This window comes from Callithrix jacchus, chromosome 17, assembly GCF_049354715.1.
Source record: "Callithrix jacchus isolate 240 chromosome 17, calJac240_pri, whole genome shotgun sequence".
Taxonomy (NCBI): Eukaryota; Metazoa; Chordata; class Mammalia; order Primates; family Cebidae; genus Callithrix; species Callithrix jacchus.
The window spans coordinates 43,946,575-43,967,253 of NC_133518.1; the positions used below are offsets into that span (position 1 = coordinate 43,946,575).

A 20,679-nucleotide genomic window follows, 5' to 3' on the forward strand; every position below is an offset into this window, starting at 1 on the left:
CTCCACAGGGGATTACAGTTCCTCATCAGCAACTGAACAAGCCCTGATGGAAAAGGACTGTGTACCATTAACAGAAGTAGGTTTCAGAAGGTGGATGATAAAAAACTTCTGGGAGTTAAAAGAACTTGTTCTAACCCAATGTAAAGAAACTAAGAACTTTGAAAAAAGATTTGACAAAATACTAACAAGAATAGACAGTATAGAGAGGAATATAAATGAATAACGGAGTTGAAAAACAACACAAAAACTTAGCGAAATATGCACAAGTTTGAAGAGCTGAATTGATCAAGCAGAAGAAAGGTTATCAGAGGTTGAAGACCTACTTAATGAAATAAAATGAGAAGACAAGAATAGAGAAAAAAGGATAAAAAGGAATGAGCAAAGTCTCCAAGAAAGATGGGACTATGTGAAAAGACATAATTTACGCTTGATAGGTGTACCTGAATATGACAAAGAGAATGAATCCAAGCTGGAAAATACTCTTCAGGATATTATTCAGGAAAACTTTCCCAGCCTAGCAAGGCAGGACAATATTCAACCCCAGGTAATACAGAGAACACCACAAAGATATTCCTCAAGAAGAGCAACCCCAAGGCACATAATCGTTAGATTCACCAGGGTTGAAATGAAGGAGAAAATACTAAGGGCAGCCAGAGAGAAAGGTCAGGCTACCCACAAAGGGAAGCATATTAGACTTACTTACAGCAGATCTCTCAGCAGAAACCCTACAAGCCAGAAGAGAGTGGGGGCCGATATTCGACATCCTTAAAGAACAGAACTTTCAGCCCAGAATTTTATATCCTGCCAAACTAAGCTTCACAATTGAAGGAAAAAAAATCTTTTATGAACAAGCAAGTACTCAGAGATTTTATTACCACCAGGCCAGCTTTACAAGAGCTTCTGAAAGAAGCATTATACATAGAAAGGAAAAAACAGTATTAGCCTTTCTAAAAATATACCAAAAAGTAAAGAGCATCAACATAAAGAAGAAATGGATAAAACAGCCAGTTAACATCAAATGGCAGTAATCCTAAATTTAAGTTGACTAAATCCCCCAATCAAAAGATACAGCCAAAACCTAACAGTATGCTACATCCAGAAGATACACAAAGACTTAAACCAAAGGGATGGAGAAAGATTTACCAACCAAATGAAGAGCAAAAATAAATAAATAAATAAAAGCAGGAGTTGCAATTCTCACGTCTGATAAAATAGATTTCAAAGCAACAAAGATATAGTGGTAAAAGGATCAATGCAACAATAAGAGCTAACGATCCTAACACCCAGATGCATAAGACTCATAAAGAGATTTACACTCAGTGAGACAGAAAATTAATAAGGATATCCAGGACTTGAACTCAGATCTGGAACAAGTAAACTCAAAAAATATTTATAGAGCTCTCCACTGTAAATACACAAAATATACATTCTCCACCTTAAATACACAAAATATTGATTGGCCATTATTAATACCCATTTTTAGAATAAAGCTACATTCCCGTTCTCTCTCCCTCTTTTTCTTCCTTGTCTTCACTCCTTTTTTTTTTCTTTCTTAAAAAAAAATAAAAAAGATAAAAAGTATCAAAGTTTTCAAGAGTTAACTTGTAAGGGAATGACATTTATAATCTCTGCTTTGTTTTATAGTTAAGAAATTAAAAAAAAAAAAAACGGAAGAAGGCACACTTGATTCAAACCTCAGCGTTTCTATTTCCTGGCCAGTTGATATAGGGCCAGTTGTTTTCTAATCTTTCCAAGCCATAGTTACTTCACATCTTAGTAATGGGGTAATGAGACACTGAGGTGAAGATGTGTAAAAGACATAGCAAGGACCTGGGAACAATTTATCTGCCTATGTCCTCCCAAAAAGCCCATTTTGGTTCTCTTTTAGAGCCAAAATCAACAGGGTTGATTTCATTCCAGTGTCTTTGGAATGGGCTGGGATGTGGATGTTTAAACATTGTTAGGGCCTGTCCCTGCAAGCCTTCCACTGACCCCAGGCCCAGTTAGGTGATTCCTCCCAGCCAGTCTTCTGTATATACCTCCCTTCTATCCCTGATCATGGTACTGTAATTAACTTTCTCTCCCACTAAACTCTAAGCTTCAGGGCCAGGATTCAGCCTCACTCATGGCCATAGGGCCCAGAAAAGTATCTAGCACATAGCTGCCCCCATCACATGCTGCTTCTTCCACTTGTTACTTTTTTTTTTTTTTTTTTTGGGACGGAGTTTCGCTCTTGTTACCCAGGCTGGAGTGCAATGGCGCAATCTCGGCTCACGGCAACCTCTGCCTCCTGGGTTCAGGCAATTCTCCTGCCTCAGCCTCCTGAATAGCTGAGATTACAGGCACGCACCACCATGCCCAGCTAATTTTTGTATTTTTAGTAGAGACGGGGTTTCACCATGTTGACCAGGATGGTCTCGATCTCTTGACCTTGTGATCCACCTGCCTCTGGTCTCGATCTCTTGACCTCGTGATCCACCTGCCTCAGCCTCCCAAAGTGCTGGGATTACAGGCTTGAGCCACCGCGCCCGGCCCTCCACTTGTTACTTTTTATCCTAAATCAAGATGCGTAAAGCTGTACAAACCAAGTACAGAACATAATGAACTATTATGGAGTGAGCCACACCCAGGCCAAGAAGTGAAACCTTACCAGCTGTGCAGAGGCCCTTCCTTACATCCATCTCAATCTCAACCAATACTCTCCTCCCAAAAGTATCCATTGTCTTGACTTTTACAGTCTTCACCTCTCCAGTTTTATCATTTAAATCTGTATCCCTAGATACTGAAATTTAGTTTTGCCCATGAAAAAACTAATGTATGTTTTTCAAATCTTTTAAAATCTAGAGCTTATACCTTCATCATTTTCTTTTCCTTGCAGTTTATCTGTTGAAGAACACAGGATAATAGATTTTTCCAGTCTGGATTTTGTTATTTGCAAACTCATGTGTTCTCTGTCTGAGTATTCCCTGCACATAGGCTATTAGATATAGACTCATCTTGTTCATTTTTTTCCCAACTTAGAATCAGCTGTTTCTTTAAGAAACCCTGGAATCTTTTAGTACAAATGGCATTTTAAGACCACAGTCTGAATAATGGGAGCAGGAACCTGTCATATTTCTGTTCGCCACTCTATTCCCTGCTCCAGTGCCTGGTATGAAGTAGCTGCTGCTGCTGCTGAAAAAAAAAAAAAAAAGCACGAATGAAATGCATTCAGCAGTAGGACTGTGCTGATTTCATCTACAGTTTCTAAATCTCTGCCAATCAATAATCTGTCTATCTCTGCATGTGAGTGTGAGACTGTGATGGCCAAGAAAACACTTCCATGGGTCAAGTGTTCTGCTGTCACTACATTAATCTTGCTTTACATTCATGACCTCATTAATTCTTCATAACCATTCCTGAGGTGTTCATATTTATGCTCATTTTACAAATGAGGATACTAAGGCTCAGAGAAGTGAAGTAACTCACCTAAGGTCACACAGATATTTAAAGCAGCAAACAGTCTGAGAAACTCCAAAGCCTACCTTTCTTTGACTGCTCCATAATGAACATTTGTCCCTGAAATATGTTTATTCATTTTTAAATTTGATCTTGACCACAACTTTTTGATGACTGGATAAGTGAATCAATACGTACTCGATGGGGCACAGTGTAGACACAGCCTTGTTCTACACTCAACCTCGCTAAAGAATGCTTTTTGTCTTCTTTGGGTTCCTAATGTGACATATGGTTGCTAGATGTGGCAGAGGGATATTTTTAGTGTTCTGAAATAAACCAGAAGGTGTCTCTTTGCTCTTGGCTTTTAAGACTCATTTTATGCATTTGTTTACAGGCAGAAAAATAAGTGGCTGATATCAGATAATACTTCAAGTCCCAATTCACATGTAAAACCCATTTGTGGGCTCACTTTTTATTTGAGTCTAGATAATAGGTGTAAGACTGTCGTTGCTTTATGTCCAAGTAGCTATAGCCTTATTGACTAATGAAACCTTTTGACATGGTTGTGTTTGATGGAAACAGAAGCAGTCCCCATGAGAGGGCTATTACCAAGCTCTCCATTTCCAGGGCAGCCTAAACAGAAGGACAAGGGGCCCTCAGTATCTAACATTTCATGTAATGCCCAGGAGGCAGACATTAGGCTTTCCTGCTGGGAGAGGGAGAGTTCTCTCTTTCCTGTGAGCATATAGAAAGTTACTGCTTGCTGAAGAGAAGACAGGTCTGTGGAGCCACGGGGTCCAGCATAGGAATGGTGCTAGCACTGTTCTCTGTTTTAGACTTTGGACACTGTGTTGAAACAAATGCCAACTCATTCTCACTGATACAGAGAAGGGCAGGTGAAACTCTGGTTGTACTTCAATCAGCTTAGAAGATTATAAGGAAACTGGCTGGGCTGGAAAGCCTCTGTTGGGCTGTTCTCAGAAGCCAGTTTAGCTCTTAATGGAAAAATGGCCAAGAGACCTGGAGATAAGCAATGAGAATTCAAAGTATTTTCCAAATACATATGGGAGACTCTTGGTGCAAATGAGCAATAATTTCTGAGATATTTGTGGATAACCCACCCAACTCATGAATGCTACCTATAATTTTCCCCTCCAAACATCTAATTTTTGGCTAAAACCATCACATTTTCAGACTCCTTCAACCTAATCACTTCCATGACCATCACCAACAATTTGAATAGAGATGGGTTTTTCTGTTTATAAAGGGAAAGAAGGCACCTGCTCTTTCAGATATTCCTCTTGACTTCTTGGGGCCTTAGTAAGGTTCTATACTGAGGCAAGGCTGACACTATTGTGTGCATCCCTGAAGCAGCAAACCCCACACTCCTAAGTCACCCTCTAAATGCCTTAAACTTACATGTCCTGGTGCTCGCTTACTTTCTCAGGTCCAAACCTTAGAATTTTCTCTCTAGGCTTTCTGGAATCTTGTTTCATGGCACATAAGCAACTCTGGATGTGTGCTCAACTCCAGTTCAGGATTTGAAGGTGAGATTGGGCCCTCCTTCATTATTCATGCCACCTCCAAAGCATTTTCTTTCAGCATTCTCTAGAAATTCCAGTTCCAATTTCTCCTGCCCTACCTGTGGCCCATACATACTGAACAGTTCTTGCCAATAATGCTACGTTTGCCCTTTTGTCTGTCTGTTTCAAGAAACCTATGACATTCTGAGTGTGAAATTTTTTGCCTGAATACTTCTCCCTTTGCCTAAGTACTCATAGTCTCTGACCTAAAGTGGGTCTTTCTTAATATGCATGGTTGTCTTATCACAGTATTCTTAGAGTTAACATCGTAACACTTCACATAGAGTTTAAGAACCGGCATCAGTAGAACTCATTTACCACCTCCATTCGTTTGTCGTTGTTGTTCTATTGTTCCTTTACCCTTAAATACATTATATGCCCCATAATACATAGTTATAATCATTGCATCTAATAGTCATGGTCATTTAAATAAATGAAGGAAGGAAAGACAGTCTTTTATATTTATTTACCTAATTACCATTTCCAATGCTTGTCTTTCTCTCCTGTGAATCTGTTTTTCATTCTGACATCTTTTCCTTTCTACTTGAAGGACTTCCTTTGTCATTTCATTGTCTTTTGATTTCCAGAGTTTTCAGTAAAATGTTGGTTGTCATACACATTAGTCTTCTCCTATATACAATTTATCTTTTTCTCTGGGTGCTCTTAAGAGTTTATCTTTAATCTTGGTCATCAACGGGTTGAGGATAGTGTGATTAGGTGTTGTTTTCTTTGTATTTATTCAGCTTGGAGCTTGCAGCTCTTAATTCAATCTTTAAGATGATGTTTTGAACCAAACAATAAATTTTCCACCATTTCTTCAATTAATTTTTTAATGCCTTGTTCACATTCTCCTGTCCTTTGATACTTATTTTTTTGAGATTCTCTTTCTTCCATTTTCTATTCTCTTATGTGCAAAATCCACATTTTCACTTTAGATACTGTATTTTCCACTCTACATTTTAATTTCTGTATAGTTTCATTTCTCTGCTGAGATTCCCTATTAATTCATTCCTTATGAAAATCCTTACTTTTAAGTTTTCATACATTTAAAATACTGTTTTAAAGTTATTTTTTTCTAATTCCAATATTTGTGTCATCTCAGGGTCTGTTTCTCTTGAATAATTTTCCTCTGGACCTTAGGTCACATTTTCCTATTTCCTCACATGTCCAATAATTTTTATTGCACATTGCATATCATGGATTATACATAGTAGAAACTCTGGATTCTGTTACTGTTGACTTTTGTTAAATTACTGGATGATCACCTTGTACTTGCAAAAGGTTTGGTTTTATCTTTTATTGAGGTCTGTTTGTTTAGATTTACCCTTAGTCCTGGGCCAGTTTTTAAAACCTGGCACATAGTCTTTACTCTTACAGTGTATCTCTTCTGCATTTCAATGGAAAACTCTGTATGTTTAACTAGCCCTTCTTGGAGGAATTCCAAAATTTGTCTCCTTTGCAGTGAACAGCAGCTAAAATACCTGCTCAAATCTTTTCACTTTTTTCCCCTGACATTGCTTTCCCTGAGTTCCTGAAGTCTCTTCAGTGTACACACAGTTCTGGGAACACTCTGGGATTTGAGGGATTTTAGGGGAGTTTATAATCAGATTTTGAGCTCCCTTCCCGTATCTCCATTTTTATTGGTATTAACTCAATTTCTGGCAACTCTAGCATTGGTGAATTTCATCCTCTAACACCTTAAGCTCAAAGAATATGTATGGCTTCCCTTCCTCCCTTCCCTCCCTTCCTCCTTTCCTCCCTTCCTTTCCTCCTTTCCATCCCTTCCTTCCTTCCTTTCTTCCCTTCCTCCCTTCTCTCCCTCCCTCCTTCTCTTTTTTCCAGTTCTTTTTAAAATAGCTTTATTGAGGTATGATTTATGCATCATAAAATTCACTCATTGTAAGTGTATAATTCAATGGTATTAAATAAATTTATAGAGTTGTACAACCATCACTGCAATCTAGTTTCAGAACATTTCCATTATCCAAAAAAAGTCTGTGGTCATTTGCAGTTGATTTCCACTTCAACCCCATGCCCTAGGCACCACTAATCTGATTTCTGTCTCTACAAATCACCTTTTATGGAAATTTAATGTAAATTACACAATATAATATGTAGTCTTTGTTTTCTAAGTTCTCTCACTTAGCATAATGTTTTTAAGATTCGTTCATGTTGTTGTAGGAATCAATAGTTCATTCCTTCTTATTGCTGAATAGCATACCATGTATGGATACATAGAGACTGCTTATTTAACTAGTAAAGGACAGCTTTTTCTTTTTTTTCTTGGATGCTTTTATTCTCAGATGGTACTTGTATAGTGAATAGTGCTTGTAGATATAGGTAGCAGTGCTTGGGAACTACAGTGTGGAACATCAGAACATGCCATTTAGATATTTTTTTAAATTAAAAAGCATTTATTAAACACATATTTGTGTTAGAAACTCCTAAAAATTGGCCGGGCGTGGTGGCTCAAGCCTGTAATCCCAGCACTTTGGGAGGCCGAGGTGGGCAGATCATGACGTCAAGAGATCGAGACCATCCTGGTCAACATGGTGAAACCCCGTCTCTACTAAAAATACAAAAAATTAGCTGGGCACGGTGCCATGTGCCTGTAATCCCAGCTACTCAGGAGACTGAGGCAGAAGAATTGCCTGAACCCAGGAGGCAGAGGTTGCGGTGAGCCGAGATAACGCCATTGCACTCCAGCCTGGGTAACAAGAGTGAAACTCCGTCTCAAAAAAAAAAAGAAACTCCTAAAAATTAAAATGGTGAACAAGATGTGGTAGTCCAATGCAGGGGAGGAAATAAACCAGTGAACAAATACATAAAGTGTAAAAATGCTGTGAAGTCGCAATCCCATTACTGGGTATGTATCCAAAGGATTATAAATCGTTCTACTATAAGGACACATGCACATGAATGTTCATTGCAGCACTGTTTACAATAGCAAAGACCTGGAACCAACCCAAATGCCCATCAATGATAGACTGGACTGGAAAATGTGGCACATATACACCATGGAATGTTACACAGCCATCAAAAAATGATGAGTTCGTGTCCTTTGTAGGGACATGGATGAATCTGGAGAACAGCAAACTGACACAAGAACAGAAAATGAAATACTGCATATTCTCACTCCTCTCAGAGTATGTATGTTTTGAGGTCATTACATATAGGTGGGTGATGAACAATGAGAACACATGGACACAGGGAGGGGAGCACTACACACTGGGGTCTATTGGGGGGAATAAGGGAGGGACAGTGGGGGGGGAGCTGGGGAGGGATAGCATGGGGAGAAATGCCAGATGTGGGTGAAGGGGAGGAGGACAGCAGGTCACACTGCCACGTGTGTACCTATGCAACTATCTTGCATGTTCTGCACATGTACCCCAAAACCTAAAATGCAATTTAAAAAAAAGCTCTTTATATAGTTAAAAAAAATGCTGTGAAGTCTTTTCTTACCTTCCCACCGTGAAGGTAAGGTCAACTCTCTACTGGGGAGGAAGTTACAGGAAAGAATTCATGAAGGATGTGACCCCTGAGTATGGTCTTGAGAGACATATGGGTAATTGGCTAGTCAGATAGTGGAAATGACTTCCCTGCCTATGACACAGTGTGTTTTATTCTTCTGAACCATGCAGGCAGGTTCACAGATAGTATTTTCCAATCTGCCATTGCCATTAGGGATTGCATTGTAGCAAACTATTTCTGTGAGTTTCTGCTGAGATCGACAAATGAAGAAATACAGTGAAGACTTGGTGGATACCCAGTTCTGCCAAGCTATGTAAATCTTCTCAACAAGACAAGAACATAATGGAAAACAACATGGAGCTTTGGAGCACGGTGGACTTGGTCCATCGACTTTGGCAAAGTACTTAATCTTTCAGAGCCTCAATTTCAGTATTTGTAACATGGAGTTAAGTTTTAACCTCAAAGGCGACTGTGTAGTTTAGACCTAATGTATGTAAATCAAGAGTCTAGGGACTGGAACACAATGGCCTCTCGAAAATGCTAGTTTCCCCCTTTTCCCTCACATGTAATATGTTTCCAGCTATTTACTATTCTTGCACCTAAAACCACAAGGAGTTAGTGCAATTACAAGGCTTGCTTGTCGTTTGACTCCCATTTCTATTGCCTCAAAGCTACCATCTTCTAAGTAACCAAGGGATGCAGTAGCTGCTTCATAATGAGACCTTGCTTCCAAGTGTGCACTGATTGTCAAGGTGATGAAGGAGGTTCATTATTTAGAGGTATAATTAAAGGGCACTTCCTTTAGCTAAACTAATGAGTAGTAAGCGCAGCAATATTTGCATGTTTAGACATTAAGGATGGAAACAAATGACTCATAGGAGATTGGGAGTAAGCAAGGATGGTAGGGCAAATTAATCTCACTGCTGGGCCTCCAGGGTTACTGCTTTTTAAGACTTCCTCAAAGGAGTCGTCTTCCCTGGGAAGTCGGCTCCTGCCTTCTTTTGTTACAGGATGAACAGCCTTCTCATTACCTTGCCTCAGGAATGAGGTGATCGTTGCTTCAAAAGATGCTAAAACATGATTCCTGATGAGCTAAACTTGAAATCTGTTTCTGAATGGGCATCCATGCCCGGTTCTAAACACCTGGGGATTTGAGTATATTCTCATTCTCATGATATTCACTAAGGTTCTACATTCACCCAAGTTAAGACTGGTACCTTTTCTCCTCTCAGTGTATGTATGTTTTGAGGTCATATACAAGGTTTTTCTACTTCTTAGATGAGAGAGGTGGAAGGCACCTTGCTATGTCTTCCACTCTTCATCCGCAATCTGAGCATTATGCCTAAATGGCATGATTTCTGTTTGAACTAAAAGAAAGTCTTGATATAAAGAACTGAAAAAATGCTGGCTCCAGGTTCCCTTCTTACGGCACGCAGACTTCACAGTGGCCAGTGCCTTTGCTTCATGTCTACTAAGTAAGCGGGATTAGCATTAGAATCAGCCATTAGATATTAGGATTCAATTTTACCAATTTTTTGCCTTTTCATATCATGGAAGTGACAGAGAAAATATTGTTCATGTTATGAAAGCAAACATTTGTGTTCCAAGCCAAGGAGAAGCCTCCATCCCTCCCACTGGCACCAATCCCCACAGGAAATGAGAAAGGCAGAAGCTCCACACAGTCCGTGCAGTGACTATACTCCAGCTGCTTCCACTGGGACCACTCTATGGCTTGAGTATCTTCATTTATTATTGAATAGATTATTTGATTTACTAAGCATTTATAATTGTGTTGACATTATTTCATTCTTTTTAATAGTAAAACAGTATTTTTAAAATGTTTACATTGTTCCCTTCTTTTTAACACTGATTTTAAAGATGTATTAGGGAATGTCTACTGAAAACATGCATTCATTGCCTCTGGGCAGATATACAGGCTAAAACACAAATAATGATTTCACAGGAGCAAACAGAATTGCTGAGCAGGTGCTTGTCAGGGAAAAGAGACCAGGGAGGAGCCAGGCTTGCCAGCGAAGGGGGAAAAGTGTAAAATCATTAGCATCTTTCATTTGTTGAGATTTAACAGTGGTATAGCCTTAGACTCCAAGTCAGGATGAGAAAGCAGAGGAAGTGGGTGTAATAGCAGCAGGGAAAGAAGTGGCATCCCTATAGCTCTCTTCACCGAGAGTGTGGATTTTCCTTTAGCACAGGCTCTTCAGAAGTAAAATAAAGAATACCCAGGTAATAATAAAAACCCAAGTAAACTTTGAGAAATCAGCTCTTCAAGGAAACGACTCAGGATGTACTGTTAAATAAGGCTGTGGAAAGCATCAGTGGGTTCGTGGAGATTATGCCTACAATACGGCACAAATGGAATGATCTGCTTATCAGATTTTACTATTAGCTGGATATGCAATATGCTCCATCAGCATTCAGTGACACTGATCCGCACTTTGCTAAACTTCCCTTCCTTCCTTTTGTTGACGTCCCTATGGTCTCTTGGTTACTCCCTCCTTTTAGTCATGCTGCAGCCTCGGGAACACAGCAGAAGTCTCTTTCTTGCCGATAATCATAGCAGTCACTACTCGTTCACTACCCTCTATAGATCTGAAACTACCTGCACTACAGGAGTGAGCTAGAGCAGAGAGTTCATTCAGAAGGTGATTCTAGGTTAGGAGGACAGATTAAGTGGGGAGATGGGTTAGGGAAGGAGGAAAAGCCAATCTAAGAGGGTGTTGTTCAGGTTGTCATTGCATGTAGTGGGGGGGCTTCTTTCCACTGGGACCCCTGAGAAATTGCAGGGTGCTGCCCAGCATTGCTCCTGACTTCCAGGACTGGCTGCTTCTGCACCCCTTTAGGTGAGGGGTGCTCCTGGGGTGATCACACTGCCATGGTTCAGAACTGTGTTTGCTGGAGCCCAGCAGACTCCTGCTGCCTTGGAAAAGGCCCTGAGCAGAAAAACAGAAAGGTCCAGTGGTACAGGGTGTGCACCGCAGAGCAGATTGGCTGGATAAAGTAGGTTTTTGTGTTGCTTTATGATCTAATTCTTATATCAACTTTGTCAACTTTAAGCTTCCAGGTGAAGCTCTGTAAAGTGAAAGAGGATTTCATGAATTTGCTTTACTACTTACAGAAACAAGCATAGAAGACTCAGATGAAAGGTTTCTTTTTGACTTCTCATACCAGGTAAGACGATTCTGCACCTTAGTCTACTAGAAGAATATGGCTTAAGAAAAATAAAAGGCCTAAATCTGCTCATTGGGGATCCTAGTCCTGAGGCTTCTAAGAAAGCAGCCTGGTGAAAAGCCAAGAGCAAGTAGTGAATGGGGGTTTTACAAGGCAGTGCCTTTTCCTCCTTCCTCCCTAGGGCCCAAGCTGGAAGGGAGAGGGCTGTGCAGACCTGTGGCAGAAGCATCACACACTGGTGTAGAGAAGTATCTACACACCTGTTCAGAAATGATGGCCCAGGGTCACCTCAGCAAGGTGTGGGGAGATGGGAGATGGCTTGATTTATGAGCCCGAGGCAGCCCCAGGGCTCCCAAAGGCTCACGAATGAGGTATTAGTTTCCTATTGCTGCTGTAACAAGTTACCACAAACTTTGTGGCTTAAAACAACACAGATTTATTATCTTACAGTTTTGGAGGTCAGAAGTCTGAAATGCATTTCACTGGGCTAAAATGGAGGCGTCAACAGGGCCACATCCCTTCTGAGGGCTATACTAAGAGGATCTATTTCCTTCCCTATCCTGTTTCTAGAGGCTGCTACATTCCTTGGCTCATGGTCTCACATCATTCTGACCTCTACTTCTATCTTCATGTACCCTTTGCTGGCTATTACCCTTTTGCCTCCCCTCTTATAATAACCGTTACTATTATATTGGGCCCATAAGAATAATCCCAAATCATCTCTCCATCTCAAGACCCTTAGCTTAATCACATATGCAAACATTGTTTTGCCATATAATGCCACATATTCCCAGCTTTCTGGGATTCAGAGGTAGACATCTTTTTTAGGGGCCATTATTCTGTCTGCCATAGGCAGCTAACAGAACCCAGAAGTGCCAGGTAAGGTGACATGGCATAGGAGTAATGAGGGGAAGCCATGCAGCTGGAATCCGGGGCATGATGAAAAGGGGCTTTAAGATGGAATGGGCATGGCTCAGGCAGTGGGTGCAGTGCTGGGTGCCAGCCCACTGGCACCTTCTCAAAAACAAAGCAGAACCAAGGGGATACGCATGCCAGCAGCTGCCTTTCCATAAAGTGGACAGTCCAGCCACTGCACAACTCTGACCTGAGGAGCCAGGATGTCCCGTGTGGGTCTGAGGACCCTTCTCTGCCAATACCATGAAGCCACAGAAGCCACTTCTCTCCATATGTTTTGAGGCTCTCTTTGAAATGGAAACGATCAGGGAGAGGGACTAGAATATGACTGGGGCTTGTCACAAAGCCATATCTGTCACAGAGAAATAGTCTAGGTTCACTTTGCATGTCCAAAGTGAGTCACTATTTGTGACCGTCCCTCTACCCCCCCAAAACACACACACATATTATTCACCCAGAACAACCCTGCAAGATGTCATAGAAAAAGTCATTCAGAATTCTGCCTGAAAGAGAGAAAAAAGAGGTTCTGGACATTCGTTCCCCTCTGTTTAGGACATTGGTTCCTAAAGGACAACTGGTCTTACTGAGGGCAGGGCGCAAGCAGGGATGCTGAGCAGAGTGGCCTGCTGCACTGGAAGCAACATACCCAATGAAGCCAAGAGCTAGTCTTTAACAGCAGAATTAGAGTGCTGACAATGCCCAATTATTTTGCTCATTAAGATGACCAGTCTGAACTGCAGTGACCATTCTCCAATTAACTCCATGGCACTTGGCTATAATAATGATTGAACTAATCTATTTGACTCCCCATGTAGCTGAATGAGCAGATGCAAGTAAACTGACTCTGCATCATTCTAACACACTTTCCTCACCAAGAATAAAGGATGTATTCGATTTTAGATTCTTCCAGGAGCTTTAGAATTCTATGCAAGTAGAATGGATTTGATAAGCAGAGGCTCTGGCCCAAGACAAATGTGCTTAAATCCTGGCTCTGGGGAACTCAGGCTGTGACTTAGGCTCATTTATGTGAGAAGCAGGTATACCACCCCCAATACCATGGGCCTGGGTTGAAGGGACCCGCTGGGAATGGTGACGGGCTGCTGGGGACTCAACAAGCTACCCCCGTACAGGGATTTTAGCATTTTCTATGGGAGGTAGGGCATGGGCAGGGAGAATTGGAAATATTCACAAAGGTGATCCTCTTAAAAGGATGCAAACTTCTCAGACACATTATTGTGTGATTTTCTTGTATCAAAATAGTAGCTTTTTAAATCAGTGATCTCAAACCAGAGACCAGAGGGTAAAAGTGGACTGTGGAATATTTTCTTTGGCCAGATGACTCATTTTTGTAAATGAGAACATATTAAAATTGAGAGATTTTACATAGAAATCTGATTTCTAACTTCTGAACAACTGAAAGTGCAGCATCAGGCCTGGATTCTTGGATGGTTTATTCCTGTGTGGTGGCTAAACCTTTATTATTTTATTTTACTTTCCACTGGAATTTAAATTCACCAGGTATTCTCACTTATCTTGATGCTTCTCCCCACCCACAATTATCAGGGATTTTTACTTATGATACACTAATGCAGATTCCCTGGGATTTGCAAAAGATGGGATTTGGGATTCTTGCAAAAGATGCTCCCAAGGGTATGTAAACTGGGTATAAACTGAGCAGGGTTGAGATTCCCCAGGGTGGAGTTGTGTTTTTCTTCTCTTGATCCCTGATGCCTATTACAATTTCTGGTACAGAGAGGGCAATGACCAACTGGATGAATCTGATGTTTGCATCCTGTGCTTGTTGCAATTTTCCAGAGATGCACTTTTTTTTTCTTATGTGAGCTGGGGGTGCCTGTGCTCTTCCTTGTTGATTGAGGCTGTCACTCAAGCCGTGTCTTCCCATAAGTGGAACATATTGTAAAACATCAGCAGATTTCCCTCCAATCACCATACCAGGTCCAAAGGGAAGATTATTAGAATTTGTGACACTGAGTCCACCATATCCAAATGATATTAAAGCCAGGAGGGACTGCAAATTAGTCACCCTTTCATGTATGTGCTGGAAACTGGGCACTCTGCTCTTGTCTGGCTTTGCACATGACTCACTGCAGGCTTGAGGGATTTGTATTAGTGGATCATAAGTAAAAATCCCATTAAAATGACATTCTCCTCATCATTATGATGGCTTCAGTGAGAGGCCCTGGATTGTCACAGGCATATCCTAAAGCCACCTGTAATAGATTTACCTGGCTGTTTGTTCACCTTGGCTAGAGCCTCCTGAGGTGTGCAGAGGGGCTGGGCTGGCTAGAGTCCACAGCGCCTCTGTAGAACTGCCTCTCTTAGCAGCACTCCTGAGGGTTATGTGAACACCCTTCTCCATGCCTGGTTTCAGTGCCATGAAGAGCCACTGTTCAAACATGTCTGTCCAGGTCTGGGGTTTCTTGGGGGCCTCTAACACAGCCCCTGCCACTGGCTCTATTCAATGGCCTGGCATGAGTTATATTTGCTTAAACTTGATAAATCTGATGAATGTCATACTAGAATTCCTTGTATTTGCCCATATCTAAAATTCTCAGTCTTCTACTGAATACTAGATGGTTCAATTATGTCCCGTTCCTTTGGGGATAAAGCACCAACACAGTAACACCTTATAAAAGGCCACTTGGGATTTAATGTCCAACTGCTCCTCCACATGGGGGTCCTAATACCTGCCAAAGATTTCTTCTCCTGTCCCCTGCCTATGCCTATGCCCCGCCCATACAGAGCGCTCACATGCCCTTACCCCAGCCCTCCTGCTCACTGCTCTGCCACCTAGGCTGCCCTACCATGCTGCATGGAGCACTCTACATTTCTCTCAGATGTTCCCTCCAGGTGTCCCCCATGGGTTCCCACAGACTCCCCATCCAGCCCCAGCCCCCAGTGCCTATTGCATGGGATTGTAAACTGCCTGTTGATGCGTCTGTTTGACTCATTACTACGGAAAATTCTAGAGAACAGAGATTCTTATTTTAGCTACCGATCCCACATACCCTGCACGGAGCTTAGAGCACAGTTTGTGCTCAGAATAAACTGCTGAATAAAGAAATAAACGAGTCCCCATCAGGCATTAGAACAGATAAAATGCTGCTGAAATTCCCAAGGTAGGCCAGGAGTTAAAATATACATAGTACATTAGACTGGCTTGAGTTCCTTCTTGCCAAGGCCAGAAAGTTCTGTAACAGTTACAAGTCCACTGGCAGTAAATCTAGCAAGATCTTGAAATAAGATATCAAGATAAAGGATGAACAATGTTTGAAATCCAGAGAGTAAAAAATGGCAACATTTAAGAATTTTAAAAATGAATCAAAAGATCAATTAATCACTGGGAGGTTTTCAAAGATCTCTGAATTTTTCCTCTTTCCTCTCTCCCTCCCTCCTCCCCTGCCTCACTTCATCTCTCCCTTCTTTTAATCTTGACATCCATTCACCATTCTGAAAACATTTACTAGGCATCAAGCATGCACACTACCCTGCCTCCGGGAGCTCAGGGCAAAGTGAGCAGACAGGCAGGATAAATGGGTTACAACGGAACAGTAGGAATGGGGATGGAGTTCTGCATGGAGACTGGGGAGCAGAGAAGAGAGGCAACCAACCCATGGGAGTGACCCAGAATGGCTTCCTGGGGGAGGTGACCTTACTAGGGATGCACATTCTGGGCATCAAGTGATTTACACCCAAGAAACTTCTGGCAAGGTTCTGTCTACACAACCTGAGTAAGGAAAAAGAGGGGTCTGTGGGTTGTTCATGTACACCACTGAATTGCTAGCATGGGAACTGGTAGTAGGTGTTGAGGTTTTGAGGAATCCATAGGAGGTGTTGAGGTTTCCCACACCTACTCACTGTGGTTGCCTTCAGAGGGAGAGCAGCTGTGCAGGTGAGCTGTGGCTCTGATCATCAACAGGCAGTCTTTAAATGTTCATTTCTGCAGTAGAGGAATGCTAGGGACTGAATTTCGTCTCTCCTAAATTCATATTTTGAAACCCTAACCTGCACTATATTTGGAGCTAGGACTTTGAGGAGGTGATTAAGGCTAAATGAGATCAAAAGGGTGGGGCACTCTTTCGATAGGGCTGGTTCCTCATAAGAAGATAACACACCAAAGTGCACCCTCTCTGCCATCTGAGGACATGGTAAGGAGGAGGTCCTTCACAAGCCAGAAGGAGATCCCTTAACAGGAACCAAACTGGCAAGTACCTTGATCTTGTACTTCCCAACATCTTTAACTGTGAGAAAATTAATTAATTCCTATTATTGAAGCCACTCAGCCTGTGGTATTTTGTTACGGCAGCCTGAGCAGACAAAGAATAGGACAGCTTGAGCAAAATGAAGATGTGACCATTTTAGAGGATTTCATCATGACTATGGACATTTTATATTTCAGTGATAATTCTGATCTCTAAAATTTTTATACATTTAGAAGTGCAAACTTTAACGATTTTAAATAAACTGGCATACCAAAGCAGCAGTCGGGCATAATGGAAAGTGCAGGTCCTAAGGTCCTAGCCACGGTTTGCTGTGTGACCTTGGGAAAACTACGGACCTCAGTCTCCAGGTTCACATTAGCCACCAGGAAGGACTGCAGCAGAGATGAGAATAATCTGCACGTGCAGCCTTCCTAGCACAGAGCAGGCATTGACAAACAGAGTCAATGAGATCAGGGTAGTTTGGAAGGTGTTCAGTGAATCTCAGCCCCTCCTTAAATTCACCACTTTGGGAACAGATGTTAGAACTGCTAGATTCACTATATCTTTATCTTTAGAACCAGAATTCCTTCCTTACCTATTTTTAATTTCGAAGCCCATGACTTCATCTGCCTGCATCAATGCTTCTCAATCCCATCTTAGAAAATGCCTCAGGATATCTATAATTATCTCAACCAGTATAGCAATGTTCCTATTTTAAAAACCCTCACAATATGGAATTTATTTTAATTCACTTAAATTTGTATTATATATTTTAAAACAGCCCATAAAAGCCATATGGCACTTTAGGACATAACTGAAAGGTTGCTGAGAAATAAAATAAACAATGTCAAGATTTCACAATTCCTGCCAGATTCAGAATTTCTAACTCAGAGGAACATATACTAATCAAGATGCCATATTTTTAGAATTAGCATACAGCAGGATGGGATTTACTGGGAGTGGATTCGGCAGTTACCACTGGGCTCCCCTAGCAGCTTTCTCATCAGCTTGGCATCCTTCACCTTGTCACACTGCCCGGAGTTCCACCACTGAGAGATTCCCCAGAGTTAATGAATCTTTGCTTTAGAGAGCATACATGTGTATGCTTCTATGAGGATGAAAGGTGGCAGCAACCATTTCCATCTCAGTGTGAATGGGTTCCTTCTGGAATACTTCCCAGTAGCACTCTAAGATCAGCTCACTGGAGGACTGGAGACTTGGATGGAACAGAAAGAGGGTGGAGGTGGAGATGGTAACAGGGAGGGAGAAGGGAAAGGATTATGAATCACTTGGCCCTCAGCAAGGTGATGCAGGTAGTGTAGTACACACAGTGGGGTTTGGACAAAGGAAAGAAGACTGGGTGCCCCAGAAGTACTTAGCCCAGCATATGGAAGCAGCAGAATAAAAACAAAACGAGGTCTTGGGGCCTCAGGGAGGAAGGGTCATAGAAAGGGCATAATTTCCTCTGCCTCATTCAGCAGCATCCATTCCTTACTCCCTTTTTCTCACTGCTGGCATTCTTTCTCTTGATAATTTAAAACTCTTTTTAAAAATTAGCCCCTGGTCCCTTTCAAATTTAAGCAAAGGCCAACTCTAGTCTTGCTACACAGACACTTTCTGGATGGCACAGCCACCCAGAAAAGCGAGTACTACTTCTACCATTAATGCTCCCCAGTCCTCAGAAACATACTCCAAGGCTTTGGAGTCATACCACACACTTGCTTTGTCATTGACAAGTATGACGCAGGGGTTCTTGTGATCAGAAGTCATGAGGCTTGGGAGTGAGTCACAGATTTTCCCACTTCAGAAAAGACTATGCACTCCCCAAGGTGCTCTGTGGCACTGCTTACTCAAAGTCCTCAACCTTGGGTCAGCTAAAGGAGGTAGTAGAGCACAAAGGGAAGACATGGAGAATTTATGATTTACAGATGTGCTAACAGAGATCATAGCAGCCTGGGGATCAGGAGAACTGGCTTCCACAAGCTCAATGCAAAGTAAATTGACAAGCCACATGTGATAGGCCCAGTGACTCAGCAGAATCCCAGCTGGGAAGTGTGTCCCTCCTCACCTTCACCTGGCTCTAAGGAGGCAGTTTCCTTCCTGACTTTAAGATGCTGTGTGTCTCCCTAAGCTGAATTTTCCAAAATTCAGCAAGTGGTCAGGACTTTGCCATCACCACTGGATCAGACCAGCCAACCCCGCAGAGGCGTGAGTAGCGGCAGGTGTGAGGTGAGCACCATACCTGGTCCAGCTTCCAGTGGAACTCTGCGGGGCGAAAGGTGTCAGCCTGGTCGAAGTCTTTCCGCAAGAGGAAGACGAGGCGGCAGTTGTGCACGTACAGGGCATAGTGATGCCGGTTCATTTCTGAAAAGCAGAAAGAAGGCTTGAGGAATGAGAGAACCCCTGTGTCAGCCTCCACCAGAGGGGTCTTCCTGCTCACTCACTTAGCATAGCACAGAGGACAAAGGCATGGGCACTCCAGTCTTCTCATTTACAACTGGCTCTGATGATAGCTCTATAATCCACATGAGAGAGCTCTTCCAAAGTGGAAGAGGAAGACTCAGAAAACCCACAGCCAAACTCTTGCCGAGAAGCCATCTGGACTTTAAATGCCCTCCTAACTTATACTCAGAAACTGCGTCAGACCCAGGGTACAAACGACTTAGGTTAACAAGCTCCTTGTCTGTTGGTTACAGGGTTTAGGGAGCTCTGTGCCAATCACATCAGTCACTCTGGGCTCCTTTAACATAGTGGTTTCTTCCAGAGTTCTGGGTTTTTATTTTATTTCATCAGAGAGCACTGACAATAGTGACCATGGAGTACATCTCTCTCTACCTAATCCATATGAAGCACAGCTGCCTCACTTTTAGCTGTTGGGAAGAGGGGACAGATAGATTTTCCAGCATTAGAAATAGTTTTTGCAGCAGCTCTCCATACAAAATACACTGGCCCTGTTAAACTGGCAATTCTAGATCCAGGAAGGCAGATTAGCCGATTCATCTGATTAAATGGGACTGAAACATAAAGCAGGCCAGGAGATTCCCAGACAGCCACGTTGTTTCAGCTGGTGCAGTGGGTTGCCGCACGGGAAATCACACAGATCCCGGTGCCCTTTCAGCAAGCGACTGGAACACCTGGGAGAGAGTTAACTGTTTCAACTTAAAAAAAAAGGGCTCTGAGGCAGGGAGCCAGGTGATCAGGCTCAGCGGGTCCCAAGCCCACAAAAACAAACAGCCAGCAATTGGAAATGCTCGGGGTTGAGAGTTTCACAGCAAGCACAGCTAAAACCAGGATGGCCCAGCTTTGTGGAGGAGGGGTGTCCACCATTACTGAGGCACTCCACCCCTACGGAGGTAGTCTGCCATTGCTGATGCAGCCTGCCATTGCCGAGGCAACCTGCCATAACAGAGAGTGTCCGCCATTACAGAGGCAGGCCACCATTGCCGAGGCAGTTCTAACCACACCCATATAAACAGGACTGCAGGGAAATACACAGGGCAGCAGGGCGGAGCCAGCAGCAGGGCAGAACCCACAGCAGAGGCTCAGCAAAACCTCTATGGGCAGTGACTAGGCTGCCTTCTTGCTGGGCAGGACAGCCCAGGGGGAAAAAAAAGGCAGCAATGGAACCGATACCATAAATAAAGCCCTAACCCCTGGGACAGAGCACCTGGGGAAAAAAAGGGGTTTATGAGTTCTGCTGCAGCAGACTTAAACATACCTTCCTAGCAGCTTTGAATGAACAATGGAGCTCACAGCTCAGTACTTGAGCTCCTATAAAGAACAGACTGTTCTCCTCAAGCAGCTTCCTGATCCCCATATATCCAAAGAGTCACCTCACAAAGGACTGATCAGACTGACATTTG

At 42.4% G+C, this 20,679-nt stretch overlaps 1 protein-coding gene across 3 annotated transcripts in view; it reads right to left on the minus strand.

Moving 5' to 3' along the window:
- Nucleotides 1–20,679, minus strand: part of CLSTN2 (calsyntenin 2) — a 669,035-nt gene that overhangs the window by 93,875 nt on the left and 554,481 nt on the right. For all 3 annotated transcript variants that reach the window (XM_002759542.6, XM_078354097.1, XM_078354096.1), the window contains one exon: nucleotides 19,059–19,180. In XM_002759542.6, coding sequence (XP_002759588.1) covers nucleotides 19,059–19,180 — 122 coding nt within the window. The remainder of the gene's footprint in view (nucleotides 1–19,058; nucleotides 19,181–20,679) is intronic.